The 16,377-nt window shown below is 30.2% G+C and overlaps 1 protein-coding gene across 2 annotated transcripts; it reads right to left on the bottom strand.

The window, feature by feature from the left end:
* Positions 1-3,618: 3,618 nt before the first annotated feature.
* LOC101260355 (probable E3 ubiquitin-protein ligase XBOS32) lies at positions 3,619-10,015 on the bottom strand. Of its 2 annotated transcripts, XM_004242604.5 has the most exons (11): positions 9,418-10,011; positions 8,845-9,056; positions 8,665-8,724; positions 8,471-8,542; positions 8,138-8,313; positions 7,882-8,042; positions 6,579-6,637; positions 6,440-6,486; positions 5,850-5,990; positions 4,972-5,066; positions 3,619-4,377 (listed from the first exon to the last, which is right to left on the bottom strand). In XM_004242604.5, exons 2-11 carry the CDS (start codon positions 9,037-9,039, stop codon positions 3,863-3,865), a joined length of 1,521 nt encoding a protein of 506 aa, XP_004242652.2. In that variant the 5' UTR covers positions 9,040-9,056; positions 9,418-10,011; the 3' UTR covers positions 3,619-3,862. The 2 variants fall into 2 exon arrangements, with proteins under 2 accessions (XP_004242652.2, XP_004242651.2); XM_004242603.5 differs by having other exon boundaries at positions 8,845-10,015.
* Between the last annotated feature and the right edge of the window lie 6,362 nt (positions 10,016-16,377).

Raw genomic sequence — 16,377 nt, forward strand, 5'->3', positions numbered from 1 at the left:
TTTTACTATTTTGAGATACTGCTACAAACCTATAGTACTCTTATTCATAAATCCCATCATGGATCCTTCATAAATGAATTTGAATTTTATTTTATTTTATTTTTGGAGAAAATAATAAATATTTTCCTTTAGGATAGATTCAAAATTTCAATTAGATATATTAATAATTCATTAGATTTAATAGGAATTATGAAAAATATTTGTTGATATATATATATAGAATCTTCAATTTATTAGCTCAAGAGTATGAAACTAAAATATTATACTAGTAAAGAGCATTTTTTATGTGAAGTTTTAATGAAAAATTAGATGGGATAATCATTTTTTTGAATTGACAATATTAAAGTTTATTCATGGCTTCAAATGTAAATGAAAAGTAACTACCTTTTTTTTTTGAAGTAGGATTTATCGTGAAGTTAAATACTTTTCAGTTTAAATTTTACGTGGACATCTGTTGAAGTATCGAATTTCATGAATAATTCATAGAGTTCAAATCTTAATCAGTTTAAATTCTAGGAATGATTCATAATAAATAACTATCACAAAATGAAAAATTATTTAATAAAAAATACTTTTTTGTTAATCAGTTATAATGTGTGAACCTGAATTAATCGTAACAGTCTAATCGCGAAAAAAATAAACACTAATACTAACCTAGTATTTTTTTTTATCAGATAATTAACAGAAAAAAATGTGAGTCCCCATGCATGAATTCTTATTCTCTATTCATATATTTAGCGTAAGTTAGAGGGTAAAAGATGTATTCACTGTAAAAATTGCTGCCTTGTTATGTCACTTTTTGTTTACTTTCTTTTTTTATTTGTTTTTTGATATTTTTTTTAGTTGTTATATTAAAATATTGTTATTATAAATAAAAAGTGTATAATATAAAATAATATGCTAGAGCATCACAAAAGAAAAAATTGATTATAGTGAAATATATAGAAAATAATTATTATAGTCAACAGTAGTATATTTAATATCGTATTATTATAATCTAACAATAGAACAAAACTTGTAACTAATTTGCTATCACATGATAAGTCGTATTAATAACATAATTCTTTTTGTTATGTTAAAATATTTCTAAATTTAACTTTAGAATGTTTTTCTCTTATTTGACATGTGTTATTTGGATCGAATTTTTTTTAGAAATAAATTTTCTATCTTCACGTGATAAAAATTACAATGTGTATATTTTATCCTTCAAGATTTCACATGTAAAATTGATTTTAATAAATATATATTTTTCTAACAAATATAACTGTATCAAAAGACTCACACCAACCGAAATATCTGATTAAAGATAAAAGAATACTCACTTACTATGTTGTTGTTGTTGAAAGCATTTAATAACATTACCAAAATAAAATGCCTATAAATTGTAGTAACTAATTAATTTTTTAATAGTTGCATGCATGTAACATGCCTAGTGTGTATATATATATATATATATATATATATATATATATGAAGAAAGGGATTATCAGAATCTCATTTATTACTCATCAGTCTTTTCATTTTAAAATAAATTAAATAACCTATAAAAAAATAATTTATCATATATTTATTTCCATTTTTTCCATCTCTATATAAACACCAATCCATCTTTTCATATTTCTATCAATCCTATTTCATTCACCTTCTTTCACTTCACATAAATACTAAAATTTACTTATATTTTGTCTTTTCAAAAAATAAAATAAAATCATGTATTATAATTTTCTATTATCTTACACATTTCTAGTAAATATTATTATTTATCCACTTTCTTATAATTACGAACGAGACAAGTATTCATGTAATTTGTTGACGAGTTGCAAGAAGAATGGTTTTTCGAGGATTGAACGATTGTAGGTCACTGTTGGTGCTATCCTAATTGAGCTTGTAATTTTCTTTTTTTCTTTTTCCATACTTCCTTTTTGCTCTTTTTCTTGACCTTGCAAGGCTTTTCTCAAGTTATTGCTCGAGTCTTCTTCTGTTCCGTACTTTTTACGCAGTTCAAATCTCCCACCTTCTCTTTCTTTAGCTATTCCTTCTGAGCTTAAACCTAAAAGTGTTTCGTTATCTCTTGTGATGATCGTGAAAGAAAATAATTTTACGAGTTTTTTAAATGTTGTACAAATATTAGAAAAATGATCACACAAGAGATTATATAAAGTATGTTGGTTCATTATTTTGTAATTTTTTTAAACTTATAGTTTGGGTAGTATATATATTATTGTATCAAGAACTTCTTGTCAATGTATATTATATAATATTAATGTTGTAAATTTGAGCTGTTAATTAATATTGTGATTGATGCATACATTGAAGTGATATACATATAATTCAACATTAATGTTATCTTTACACTGACAATATTGATGTAAAATTATTTTTATATCTGAAAATTAGAGAAATAAATCTATAATATAACCTAACTATTAGACTAAATTATGACACAAATAATGAAAAATTACATCTCCTGCCTTTATTTTTACTTACAATTATTGGACTTATATATATATGGTATGAAATTTATTTTCATTTTCATTTGAATTCTTTAGGTAAAATGAAAAATAATATATTTTTAAGTAATTTCACTAGTGGATTTTGAGTCTTAAGAGAATCATGTGTACCTATTGTTATAGGATAGAAAAACTATTTATGTAGAATATCAAAATTTAGCTCAAATCAATAACATCGTTGTTATAGATATATAGATATTTTAATAAATTTTTAACCGATTCTATCGAAAACTTCCTTTTTTGGTAGTAGTGTGATTTTTCACTTTTGTGGGTAAATTCCAAAAAACACAAGTTTCAACATTTTACCAATGCTCACAAGTACAACCAATTAGTCCTTTTTTTTCTTTCTAAATAGTAAAACCTAGAAAATTTCACTATATGTTTCATTTCTATTCTACTATTTGGAGTAATTTGGTTGAACATGATGTTATGCAAGTTGAACGTTTACGAAAAATATTGTATCATAGTTATACTTGCTAATTAGGTTTCAGGTCTGCATATACGCTACCTTCTCGAGATTCGTGAATATGTTGTTGTATGTGTATTAGAGCTATCAAAATGGGTTGGGTCCAACCTTAACGGGCTAGAGAGTTAAATGAGTTGGGGCGGGTTGAACCTTCAACAAAAAAAATGAACAATATTACTCTCTTAGAAGGAGTATCTCAGAGAATCGAATGTTGACGTTTATGAACATGACATCAATACATACAAATTTTCATTTATGAATCTCACACTTCAGTGAATGCTCACCAAAACATAATAGTCAACGTAAGATTTAGCGTAAAAATATCGATCATTCAACCATTCCTTCCACAAAAAGCTAGTTTAAAAGAGTTGATTTTATTACGTTTTTAACATATTTTTTGATAAAACATTTACAAATAACACTACTAAATATATATATATATAATATTTTTAAATATTCATAGTCCACAGGCTAGCCTCTGAGACTTGCGAGTTGGGCTGACGAGGCTAGCGGATCAAGTAAGGCTGAGCTAAAAAGCCTCACTTAGTTCAAGGATTGGGTTAGACCGACCTCGCGGGTCAAGCCCAATTTGACGGCTCTAATGTGAACAGAACAGAGAACTCAATAAATACAAGGCCAGGATTTTATTTTTTTCCATTTCACTTATATAACACATGAAACTTTTTTATTATATACAGGCCAAACTTCATATTGATGAAATATTTCAATTACATTTTTAGTGGATAAGACTTAAAAGAGATATACAAACAAAAGTTCTTTTTGAATAAATGGGAACCAAAAATATTTTAAAAAAGAACAAAATAAAGAGGAAAACCTGTAGGATTTCACTGTAAATTAATAGTTGAAATAGGCATAGGGACCTAATTCAGAAACTGCTTCCAGTTTCTACAGAATGACTGAAGGAACACAACCATCTTCTAGCTTCGACGTTTGACGTTGATCGCCTAAAGCTAGGTCGTGAGCATCGAGTCAGATGTTCTCGTTCACCAGTTCTCGGAACTAAGGATGGACTCGTGTCTGGCGTTCCCATACAAAGGCCTGGGCTGAATCTCAATGCTGGGAACTTTTGGCAGCTTAACGAGCGGAAGGAAGAACCTAGAGGGGAGAGTCGGGAGCAATATAAATCGGGCTTGCATAAAGGTGTTTCTAATGTAGTTGGTTCTTGTCCATCAGCTGTACAGGAACAAAAAGGCAACGACAGACTCGTTCGCGCTGCTTCCTTGATGATTGGTGTCGTATCCGCTAGCTTAATGAATGAAACAATGCCGTGTCGACATAAAGGGCAAGGAATCGAACCTGGAGGGCCGTGGGCTGCGGTTGAGGTGTTACTGGTGGAACACAGGTACAATGCACAGCGCGTGCAGAACTCATGAAAACAACCTGCAGAACAGGACAAGCATTCAACGAGACTGGCATATCGGGTAGCAATACCATCACATAAGCTTTCATAGATTGAATATACCATAAAATAATAAACAAACCAAAAAAAAACGATAACTCCAGCTAGCACCAAAAAGCTCAAAGATGAACAGTAATCAATCATGTTGTCTATATCAATCAATTCACATGTAAATGTGCAGATTTATGTATATGACAACGGCATCGTTAAAAAAGAACTTCCATCTTTGAGCATATTATATATCACGATACTGAAATTTCAAGAACTTCCGGAGTTTTAGTGCCATGTGAAGAAGGAAAACTCTATCCAGCGACGAGTATGTATTCTTGAGCTGGAGAACATCTTTCCTTAGTTTTAAATTTTGTGGAGTTATATGGTCTCAACTCGAGAATATCTCAATAGAGATTAGAGGCTCATCACTCATCATAGGAAATTCGTCAATATACCATTACCATTAGAAAATAGAGTTTGATCTCATTAGACGTCAATTAGAAGTAAAAGAACAAAACAAAAAGTACTATATAAATCTTTATAGTAAATTATGAACAATTTCATGTAGTTTCAGAAGGACATACCTTCTGCAGCAACTGTACACTTCCTTTCTAGACAAACAACACAAGGGTCTAAACAAGTTGACATAGGGGAATCAATTGTTCTCCATCCACATTCTCTGCAGAAAATGACAACTTATTTTCAGAATTCTCATCCCTGAGCCTTATCACTGTGTTACTTGCACACGACATACTGAAAGAGAACGATACTGCTTAGTCGCACTTGAATTTAAAGCTTGCGGGACAGCCATCAGCATATTCCAAATACTTTCATCAAAAGGAAGATGCATACCATAAAAGCCAAAGGAAATACACATTTTCCCCCACTTTTTAATATGCCATGAATATTTAGTACCTTCATGAGATGTAAAAGGGTGGTGCTACACAACACAAAGGTTTCGGTAAAGATGCAAGAATTAACAGTCTGGTCACCCTTGGGTTTGGGCCTAGCTCGGACTCTTCATAAATGTCAATAGGTGCATGTTGGATCTTTCAAAAGTAGTGCATCTTTTGAGGATCCGACACGGGGATGAGAACATTTTTAGAGAGTCCGAGTAACATAGGTTTGTGGCAAATTCGTCACAATAATTTAATTTTTTTTCTTTATTCTACCTCGCACCCCACCCCGATAAAAACGAAAAGAATTTCAAGAAAAACAGCATACATAACAGAACTCCTGGACACAGATAGTCTAAATATCACAATGGTAACGGGATGTAAAGACAAGATATTTTGCTCTGAATGTAGAGTCTTCAGATTGGATACCAATTGCCGATGGTCAATTGACATGAATCTACTTCCGTATCGTCACCAGTACATAAACCCTTAAGATGAAATGTCATTATAATGCTGAATCGATGAATGAGCATCAACTAGACCAATATTTGCTGAACTGGACTCACCTAGCAATCTTCACTATACTCATAAGAGGGAGGCATAAGAATGGTGAAGGAAGGGGACGTGGTTGTTTTTCTGGACGAGTACTTAAAATCTCCTCCAGCCCATCTCTATGCCATGATCGAGCAACCATCAAAGATGTCCACCTTAAAACAATCACGTAAAGAATATGTAAGTTAGAAGATTTATCTAAAGCCATGATAGAACTACCAGCAGAGTTACTGTACGAGAATAAGACAATATTTATTTGTTTCAATAATTCAACACCGTAAATATTCTATATCATCTCTTTAATTCTTACATACGACATGGAATAGCATGATTAGCAGTTAGGTATACTACTTTTAACTCTCCATGGTTGTTCCCTTTTCCTACCTGAAACATCACCATCATTTAGGTAGGAACAAGGAACAATTGATAGTTTAAGTATGTTTTGATAAATAGTTGGTGATAGTTCACATATAGAACTCGAAAAAATGGGATACATTAGGTGTGTTTTTGACCCTCTACTCTACTAATAATAATATTGACAAGGGAAACAAGACCACACACTTTAGTACATGTTGAAGATGTTAAAGCATGTAAAATATCATACCCATTCACATTTTCTGCATTCAGACTGGCACCCCTGGCAATTAAAAGCTGAAAGATAGGATATAAAATGATGACTTCAGAACTTGCACCGACTATACCAGAAAAATCAGAAAGAAAAGCAAACAGAAGAGGAACAACACCTGGCAACACTGAGCATTCCCACCACATGCAGCATAATGAAGTGGTGTACTTCCTGCACCTGCAAGCAAAGAATTTACCTTTTAGAAGAAAAAAAGAAGAAGACAATATAAACTCTCTTCCTTGATTCATGGCATGAAGCCTCTAAATTCTAGGTGCCACATATCAAGGACTTTTTGAACTGATGCTTAATAGAAGTGGAAACGAAACCTAATCTGCCACCGAACAAGAGTTTCAGGTGGTATCAAGTTCCTATTTGTTATCTTCCTAAAGGGAAGCCCGGTGCATTAAGATGCCACTCTGTCTGGGGTTCGGAGAAGGGCCGGACCCCAAGGGTGCGATAAGTGTCGGTCATCTCATATCTGCCTCTTTAATACGTCTTTCTGGAAGATATCGAGTAATACGTGAATCTGATGAGCAAGGTCTCTCTCTCTCAAATACAAGAGACATATCTTCCTTAAGTATGAAATACATCACTCATGATTTACACTAGCTAAAGTGTCAAACAAAAAGCACAACCTTGCAAGGAAATGTCATAAAGGTAATTACAGCACATCATCAAAACTCAGGGCATGACAACCGTGCAACTTCTTCTTTACATACCAGAAACTCCATGAACTAGAGTAAACTAATTTACAAGGTTGTGGGTATTCACATATTTTATCAGGTCGACAGAGTTCGCGTATGCTTTTGAAAATGGAAACATGTTTTACCCTTCTGGTAAAAGACTCTACTCAATAAATGATTGCTATAGCTAATTTTGCTTTGAATGGAGTAACATGGTCAGTGAGAAATTCATAAAGACGACCGGAACTTGTTGGGACTAAGGCAAAGTTGCTGTTCGATAATTCTGCTTCTCCTTCTTTTTTAAAAGCACACCGAAGAATATCAATATATCATTTTCCATCGGAAATTGATATTGCCTGTTAAAAACTATAATTATTCAGATCTTCCAAAATGGGGACTGTTAATTGTAGCATTATCAGTAAATGTGTAACTTTTAGGACAATTCTCTCATAAAGACCACGAGAAACGCATTAAAACAGTCAATCATACATCTCATAGTTTCCCTCAGAAGGAATAAAGTTACAACATGATATGTAAAAGATGGCAGATAGGCATTAACAAATTGAGGGAACAGATAATAAGAAACAATTTAGCAATTATCAGCATTTACACAATCTTTAAAAAAATAATTGTGGGGGTGGAGAGGGGAAGGGAATATGCACAAGGAAAGAAGGCATTCAAGAGATCAAATGTGATATAAGAGTTGCATACTAGGAAGAACTTGAAAAGTTGTCTCACCTATCAAATCAATTGTAGTCCCATCCTCCACAGTAACCTTGGTGACCGAAGCCCCCAAATCCAAGAGTAGTTGCAGACTTTCCACATGGCCATTCAGCGCTGCCATATGAAGGGCGGTAATGCCACCATCAGCAGGTCTATTGATCACCTCATGTAGTGCACTACCGCAAGCACAAAAGAACTTCACGTTAATACAGTTTGGTAGCAGAGGGAGATGACCAAAAATCAAATGCAAAGCTTGAAAAAAGAGATTTACAAGTCATCGAATTCTTGGATAGAGTCTTCGTTTTTTGATCTCTTTCTCATGACATTGCAGAAATTAGGGATGCTGGGAATATAATCAGCAAGGAGAAGCCGTATACATCGAGAATGTCCATTTAGAGCAGCTAAATGAAGTGCTGTACCCCCGTTGAGATAATCAGCCTTATGAATCTACAATATAATGCAACTGTAAGTAGAGCTTGTGACCAATCTTAACACTCTCCAACTACTCTAGAAAACCAGGACAGTTGAAATTTTACAAGGTAAGAACACTCTTAGTAGTTATAAGTAATCAAATTGAATATACCGCAGTAAAAAACTGTCATACATTGGCCATGAAAAGAATGAGAATCTGAACGACTTCCCAGTGACCATACTGACATGCTTGCATCAAAGCAGTCTGTTAACCATAAGACAAAATACTAGTTTCAATCAACTAAGAAGAATTACGAATAACATAAAGAATTGTGCTTGAGATTAAAAAAATAAAACCAAAAAGAAGGTAATGAGAAAAAAATCTACCTGTCCACGGTAGTTTCTGAGATTGATGTCAACTCCAGACTCAAGCAAGAGACTAACAATCTGATAAGCAAAAGAACAGTCAAATGATCATACAAAATCCACTAAGTGCTGAATTTAACTATGTCATAATTAAGTTTATCTTCATATCCATCACGAATAATCATTAAACTCTAAATATACCTCATGATGTCCTTGGGCAGCAGAGTAATGGAGGGGTGAATTTCGAACACCAAAAGTCGAATACCTCACTAACCGGGGATTATAATCCAGTAAAGCCTTAGCTTCCTGGATATCTCCATCTCTAGCTGCAGAAACTAACCGCTCGCCTGACGCAGAGCATCCAAATGAATTTCCCACAAGGCTCAAAAATCTCATAGTTTTCGGATATCGTTCTGGCATGATGTTTAGCAGAAGATAAGGAACACAATGATCCTTAACCTTAAACTATCCCCTTCTGCACACAAATTTCCTTCTTTTCTAACAAACTAATAACAACAACCCCACAACTAAACCTTCCTTACACATAATTCTCAAAGTCAAATTGATTTTTAACAAATCCAAGAACCCCTTTCAACACCTCAAAACCAATATACTTTCTGACTTGATCAATCAATCAATCAATCAATTAACAAATCAAATAGACAAATTTCTCTATATACAAATATATGATATGTACTATGTTGATGGTGACCAATATCTAAAAAAACATAAAGGGGAAAAGGACTTTGTCAACTTGAGGTAAAATAAAATTACCTGAGCTTATGAAAAACCCATAAAAATCAAATCTTTGATCACTTTTTCACCTTTTCTTGATTGTAAATGTCACAAATCCTCCAACTATTTCAAGATTCCTCAATAACCCCACCAAATTTTCCCAGAAAAATATCAAATATCACCAAATATTTCCAGGAAAATTTATCAAAGAATGAAACTTTCCACCCCCAATACACAAAATATGCTAATACAACCAAATGGGAAGATAAAAAACCTCAATTTCCTTGATGGGGTTCACTAAAAAAACATTTTTTTTTTAAATCCTCAAGAACCCCACAAAAAATCAAGATTAGCAAATACCCACATCCAAATTTTCTCAGAAAACAACAAAAAATAATCTCCCAGAAAAAAAACCCACAGAGACTCTCAAAATTTCCAGGAATTTGCAACAATTTGGGAGACAAAAACCAATTGGGAAAGTTGAGAGCCTCACGTAAATGAAAAATTAATTTTTTTTAATTTTATTCACAAATACCAAGAAGGACAATGATCTGCCAAGAATCTCTCTTTTTTCTTTAATTAAAAACTTAATTTAATTCCTTTTTTTTGCATAAATAAATTCTTTAACACCCAATGTGCTGAAATGTAGGTAGATATAGTTATTCATAAAAAAAATATGAGATAATGGTAAAAAAATAAAATAATAAATCTAACGTATTTACTACCTTTCTATCTAAATTATAAGATCGAACTGTCACCAATTATTTATAATTATACAATTCGATTAGTATATGATGCTGTGTCGTATACTTTCTACTTATTAAATAACATTTCACGTAGATAATTAAGAAATTAGTAAAAAAATTAGAAAATAATCAAAACTTCGCGAGAATTCTACTAGAGATATCATCTATTTGTATTTTTTTTTAAATGTAAATTATCATCACCTATTTTTAAAAACATGTGTCAAAATTAATGAATAAGTTGTTATATAGACGAAGTTTTACGTGCATATTAAAACTTGTCTCACGTTTTTCGATGAACGTGTTCAAATACTTGATCTGATCAATATTTCGAAGTGTATATTGATAAACAGTTGGTAATAATTCAGATAAAAAATACCCAACACCTTGATGGAGTAATTTAGATGTGAAATTTGAAAGAAAAAAAATATAATACTTTAAATGATATATTTGATTATTAGATCATATAGCAAAGTGCTTCTTCAATGACTTTACGTAACATTAATACATATATCAAATATCGAGTAAAAAATAGAAAGAAAAAAACATGATAAAAAAGTGAGACAACTATTTTGGGCGGACGTATAAAAAAAAAAACATGCCTACAACAAAGGTGTGTATTTCATCATTGGGTTGTTTGGACTAATAATGCCAAGTCAATATTTTGCTAGTTATTTTGTCTTTTTCTTTTTGTCAAACTATTTTTTTATTATAGAAATATATAAAATGATATAATTGGTGACTATATGCTATTTATTATATATGGTAAGTTGATAATGATTTTAATTATAATTTGTCTGAGTGATTTTTATTTTTTTTATTCAGCCTTTTTATTTATATTGAAGTTCAATTTTTTTAGATTTTTCGGATCTTTATCACGTAAGATTCTATTTGAAGAAGATCGTTTTTTACTAAAAAAATTTGTCATATCTAAGATTCAAACCTGAAATCTCTAATAAATGAAGCATTATATTGTGTTAATTCCTTGCTAAACCCCAAAAAGATATAATCAACAGTAGAAAGAAAAGTTTTTTCAAATGTTTTGTCAAGACATGATCATGTTGATTTAGTATATGCGACTTTTGATATGTTTTTTCTTTTTTTAGTCGAGAACTTTTTGGAACGATTTTTCTATCTGACAAAATAAAATAAGAATTTTGTATACTTTATCCTTTACAAACGTCACTCGTTAAATCACAGTAATATATATTGTTAATGTTGTTATTTAGAAAGAAAAGATTCAATTAAACAATGGGAAGAATTAATCAACCCTTGTATATTCTATAAAATTATAATTTTACCCCATTAATTAATGTAACTAAACTTTCACCTACACAGAATCATCTAATGAAGAAGAATTTAATTTAGTATTCATAAATAATTTATCTAACATTAATAAAGAGAATTCTGTTTTTTTAATCGAAGATCAAATGAAAATAATACTTTTTATTCTATAAAAATAATAATAACATATGCATATATCCTATTCTTCGTATTTTCCAATCTCTGAATTCACAATGAATATGTTATTATTACCGTAAAAATTTTTTTTATCGAAACATATATAGAAATCAATATTAAACTTTTTTTTTTTTTTACTATTTATAGGCTAAACAAATGGATTAAGCCCAAATACAAAACAAAGAAAAACTGAAATAATTAGGTGGGATATGTGGTCCAAGTGTGATTATGGTTTAGTCCACAAGTGATTTGATCGTGTTGAAAATAATGTTTTGGCAAGTCAACCTCTTGGTTAAATTTGGTCATGTTTCGATTATCTCGAGGCGCGAAGGAGATATATATACGAGTAGTTAAAAGAGTTGATATTGAAAATCGAGCTATATATTGTATTATGTCAGGAAAAAAAAAGAACATTTTTAACTTGTTGATTAGTTAAATAAATTTTAACTTACGATCAATTGATTAACAATAGATCATTTTATCACTTTGTTATTGATGAATTAAGAGACTCAATCTCCTTTTTTTTCTTTTTTGTTTTTTCATCAATGTGTGACACAGGCTGACTAACTTTGGAATCACGTTCGAAAGTTCAATATTAGAGCAAAATGCTTTTTAACAAAGGTAATTTCTTATGCGTGAGTTGAATTAAAAACATATAGCTAAGAATAAAAAATTATTTACCATTCCAGTATAACTCACGTGGATTCGTTTGGTCAATGTTGATCAACTCTTAAGTTTAATTTATTCTATAGATGATTATAGTTTAATTTGAAAAAATAAGATAATTGATAATTATAAAATTCACACAAAACAATAGAATAACTAATAATTAAAGTGAATATGAAAATTGCGGAAAAATAATAAATTAAAATATGGTCATGACTCATGAGCTAATATGGTATTTCTTGATTATTTATTTCTTTATGATTATGATGTTATCTATAGTTATTATAAAACTGTTAATTTAATACTTAGGATTTAATTATACACTTATTGAATAATTTATGGTATCTTCACCATCATGCTTTGCTGACTTTATTTAGGTAGCAATAAATGATAAGTCTAATTAGTTATTCGAAAAGGACTCAAAAGAGGGAATAACACTATATCGTGAGTTAAAAAAGTGTGTAAAATTATTTTTAAAAAATAAATTTGAAGAGGTAATAGGACTGTAATAAAATTATAGTGTATAAAGACTTCCTGCAAAAATGTGCACAAAATCTTTCGCTCTTTATCAATGTTCTCGAGTTGAAGCTCTAAAAATAGAAAAACCTTCGATAAGAAGAGTTCTCCCCCAAGGTAATGATTTAAAACTAGCGAAGAGTGTCATAATCGAGTAAGAGAAAATTTTAGAATTAAACATGTCTCTGCTATCTTGGTCAAATCAATAATATTGGGCAATATCCTCATACTCAAGTAAAGTTTCAATGCAAAATCATTAAGTTTTTTTCTTTTAATATCCTCAATGTCACGTCCATATCGACTAATTTATTGAGTAATGAATACACGTCACTTCCTGTCAACACAAATTCAAAATAAAATTGCTTACAAGTACTTAGAATGATGTGAAGAAATTATCTATATTACTCTGTTGAAAATCGGACGATGATCTGTCGTAATTTTTGTCTCATTTCATTAATCACTAGGCCAAATACTTCGATGCAAGCTTAAGATTTTGAGAACAATTCACTCTTTTTTCTTTATTTGAAAATAATTCATTTAATAAGAAGTTAAAAATGGAGTTTACTCAAAAGGAATCCATAATTAAACTAATGGGCTTTAGCCCATGTTAATGGGCCGGGACATGTTTGTACTTGGGCCCATAAATTAAGTCTTAATTATTCCAAGTAATCAAGTCATTAATTTGAGTTTTATTGGGCCTTAATATATTTCCAAGCTTTCTAAGGAACTAGGGGTAAAATTCACAAATAGTCATTTTTCAGCTATATTTGAATCGAGGGTCTGTCGAATATCATTTCTCTATACAAAGCTAAGGATAACGTCTATGTACATCCACCCTCCCCGGACTCCATTATGGGATTATGTTGGGTATGTTATTGCAGTCATTTTTCAAATACTGTAATATATAATAGTTAATACTATGGAGTTTCGAGTTTCACGAGTTTTACAAGTGAAACTCTAATATGATAACCTGCAGTTTCACGAAATAATAAGAAAGTTCACTTGCAGTTACGCATAACCCTCGTATGTATAAATAAATAAATTATATTTACTAATTACTAATAATTATTTCAAATATTTAGTTTTAATTATCTTTAATAGTGTCAATGTGTGTACAAAACAAACCCTACATATATATATAGTAATAAGTAAACAACATTGGAAAATCAATCCAAAATGACTAATGTAGGGTCACTAATTTCCTAATCCATCAAATAACCAATTTGATTAAGTCAATTAATTAGCTAGTTTGATGGAAAATTGAAGTATTTGACTTATTATTACATCAAGTCAATTAATGTAGAAACAATTAGGTGACCATTATATGTCATTAACTCTATTTTACTAAAATTGACTATAGAAAATTGTTTTTTTTATTTGTTTGAAATCCTAACAATGTGGAAAAATCATTGGAAAATCTATGACAGGTGCACTATTTAGAAAGTATTTAGTTTTTGGCTAATTAGTTCTAAACCTAATTGGATTAGGTTTAAATTTTTAGCAGAGAGTCATTTGTCTCTAAAAAACGAATTTAGGATATGAAATTTATCGATTTTGCATTTAAATCTAGCTATTTCTTTTGAGTTACATGATTCTAAATTAATAATTTATCATATTAAACGAACTATTTGAGACAAAAGCACAAGATTATTTCAATCAAAGCTATTATTAAGATATGTCCGCCTTATCCATTCGCGCGCTGGTAGGTAGGAGCTTATCTATGTGATTCGCTATGCTTACCTGCGCCTATCGGCTATTGCATGTTGATTAGCGAAACTTTTTCGATAGTACGAATTGCTACGCTTCGCCTCTTTCTATATGATAATATGCATCTTGATTGTTGCGCTTTCTGCGGGTAATAACAAGAGAATAAATAACGAATGTCTTATCGAGGATACCTCTTGCTACTCCAATTAAAATTTTGAGTTAGGATTTTTAATTTATGAATTTTAAATCATAACTGTTTTACTTACAAGGTTTTGAATAAATTATTTGTATATATACTAAACAAATTTTTATAACATAAAAAATAGTTAAACTTGTCAAGATTGCCACCCTCTAAATCAAAGATGAGTTGTTTTAATGTAGGGACAATTATAACTAATTAAGAGATTAATTAATTAATTAAATCAACACCTCTGCATGCATATTGCACATGGGAAATTAAAGCAAGGAGTGACTTTGGGTATTAATTTTCTTAGTTTATTAATTCACATCTAATATTAGATTAAGTTACTTTTATGTGTTTTAGTATATTTTATTAGGTTAGGTAGTGATAATAATTTTCAAAATTAAAACTTTTGAAAAATATAAGCACTTAAGACAAAAGAGTTTGTTAAATGGCAGGTGAAATTGCATTAAAATGAGGTTATAAAATCCTTTAATCGAAAAATTATTTTATATATACGGCGGAAATAAATTCAATTACCTCATTATTTAAAAACTCACTTTTGTCATTGTTTGGACTTTCTTGGATGGAAAAATAATTTTTATTTTATCATATCTTCGATATTTATATTGAAATCTCGATTAATCTGAATTCACGTGATGATATGAAGAAAAGTTAACGAAGTTAAATTAAAAACATAAGTTTGAAATTTATTTAGACAATGTCTTACTTCTCTCCATGCATATATGATCACGTAGTTGTTTTAATTTATATTTATTTGATGAAATTAAATTTGAGTTAGTAGATTAATGAAGAATAACTATTTTTTTGTTGAATGAGCAAAATGAAAATGACTTGTTAAGGTTGATTAGTATTTTTCCTTTAATTATCATTCATTACTAGAAAATTAAATTCTTTTACCAACTTAATGAATTTTGAGACTAAAGAAAGTCCAACTTAAAAGTAGACAGAAAGAGACAATTAATATACTAATTAAAGAAATATTCATTTAATCTTAGTAATAAAGAATGTAATAATTCATAAAAGAGGAATCAAAAGAGCAAGTATTATTTATAGAAAAAATTATCTAAATACGTAACTTGTTTTACTATATATTTAAAAAAAATTATCATTTAAAAAATTTATAAAATCCCTACTTTATGTGATATATTAATTGGATACATCACTTTATGTAATGTATCGATCGGATACATCACTTTATACAATGTATCACCTGGATATATCACTTGCGATGCATCAAGATGTTACTTTACGTGATGTATCAGTTGGATACATTATTTTATATGATGTATCGGTCAGAGACATCGCTTCACACGGTGAATCAGTACGTACTTGATGCATCGAGACGTGGACTGATGTATCTGAAATCGAGACTACATATATTTAGATGTTGAGTGATGTATCTGAAATCGAGACTACATATTTCTAGACGTTGAGGGATGTATCATAAATTGAAACAAATATATCAAAACGTTTTAAGATATATCCAGATTCCACCAAATTTAAGGAATATTTGTAATTTGAAAAGAGTAGAGATAGGAGGTGATTAACTCTTAACACTATGAAATTCGTGTAAAATCTACTTCTTCTTTTTTTTTTACATTTGTACCAAAAAAAAATTCATCAAACATTAAAATAAAGAAGAGAAGTATTGAAAATACTGTTGAATTGGTATGAATTATTAATTTCATTTTTGAATTTATG

Source organism: Solanum lycopersicum, chromosome 7 (genome assembly GCF_036512215.1).
Source record: "Solanum lycopersicum chromosome 7, SLM_r2.1".
Taxonomy (NCBI): Eukaryota; Viridiplantae; Streptophyta; class Magnoliopsida; order Solanales; family Solanaceae; genus Solanum; species Solanum lycopersicum.

What these genes read in the sequence shown, in the direction of transcription:
- LOC101260355 (XM_004242603.5), bottom strand. Translation starts at nt 9,063, where the DNA reads ATGCCAGAACGATATCCGAAAACTATGAGATTTTTGAGCCTTGTGGGA. An exon ending in TCAGAAACTACCGTGGACAG is followed by an intron (nt 8,543 to 8,664) that starts GTAGATTTTTTT and finishes TATGGTTAACAG; the next exon opens with ACTGCTTTGATGCAAGCATG. An exon ending in ATCCAAGAATTCGATGACTT is followed by an intron (nt 8,043 to 8,137) that starts GTAAATCTCTTT and finishes TGCTTGCGGTAG; the next exon opens with TGCACTACATGAGGTGATCA.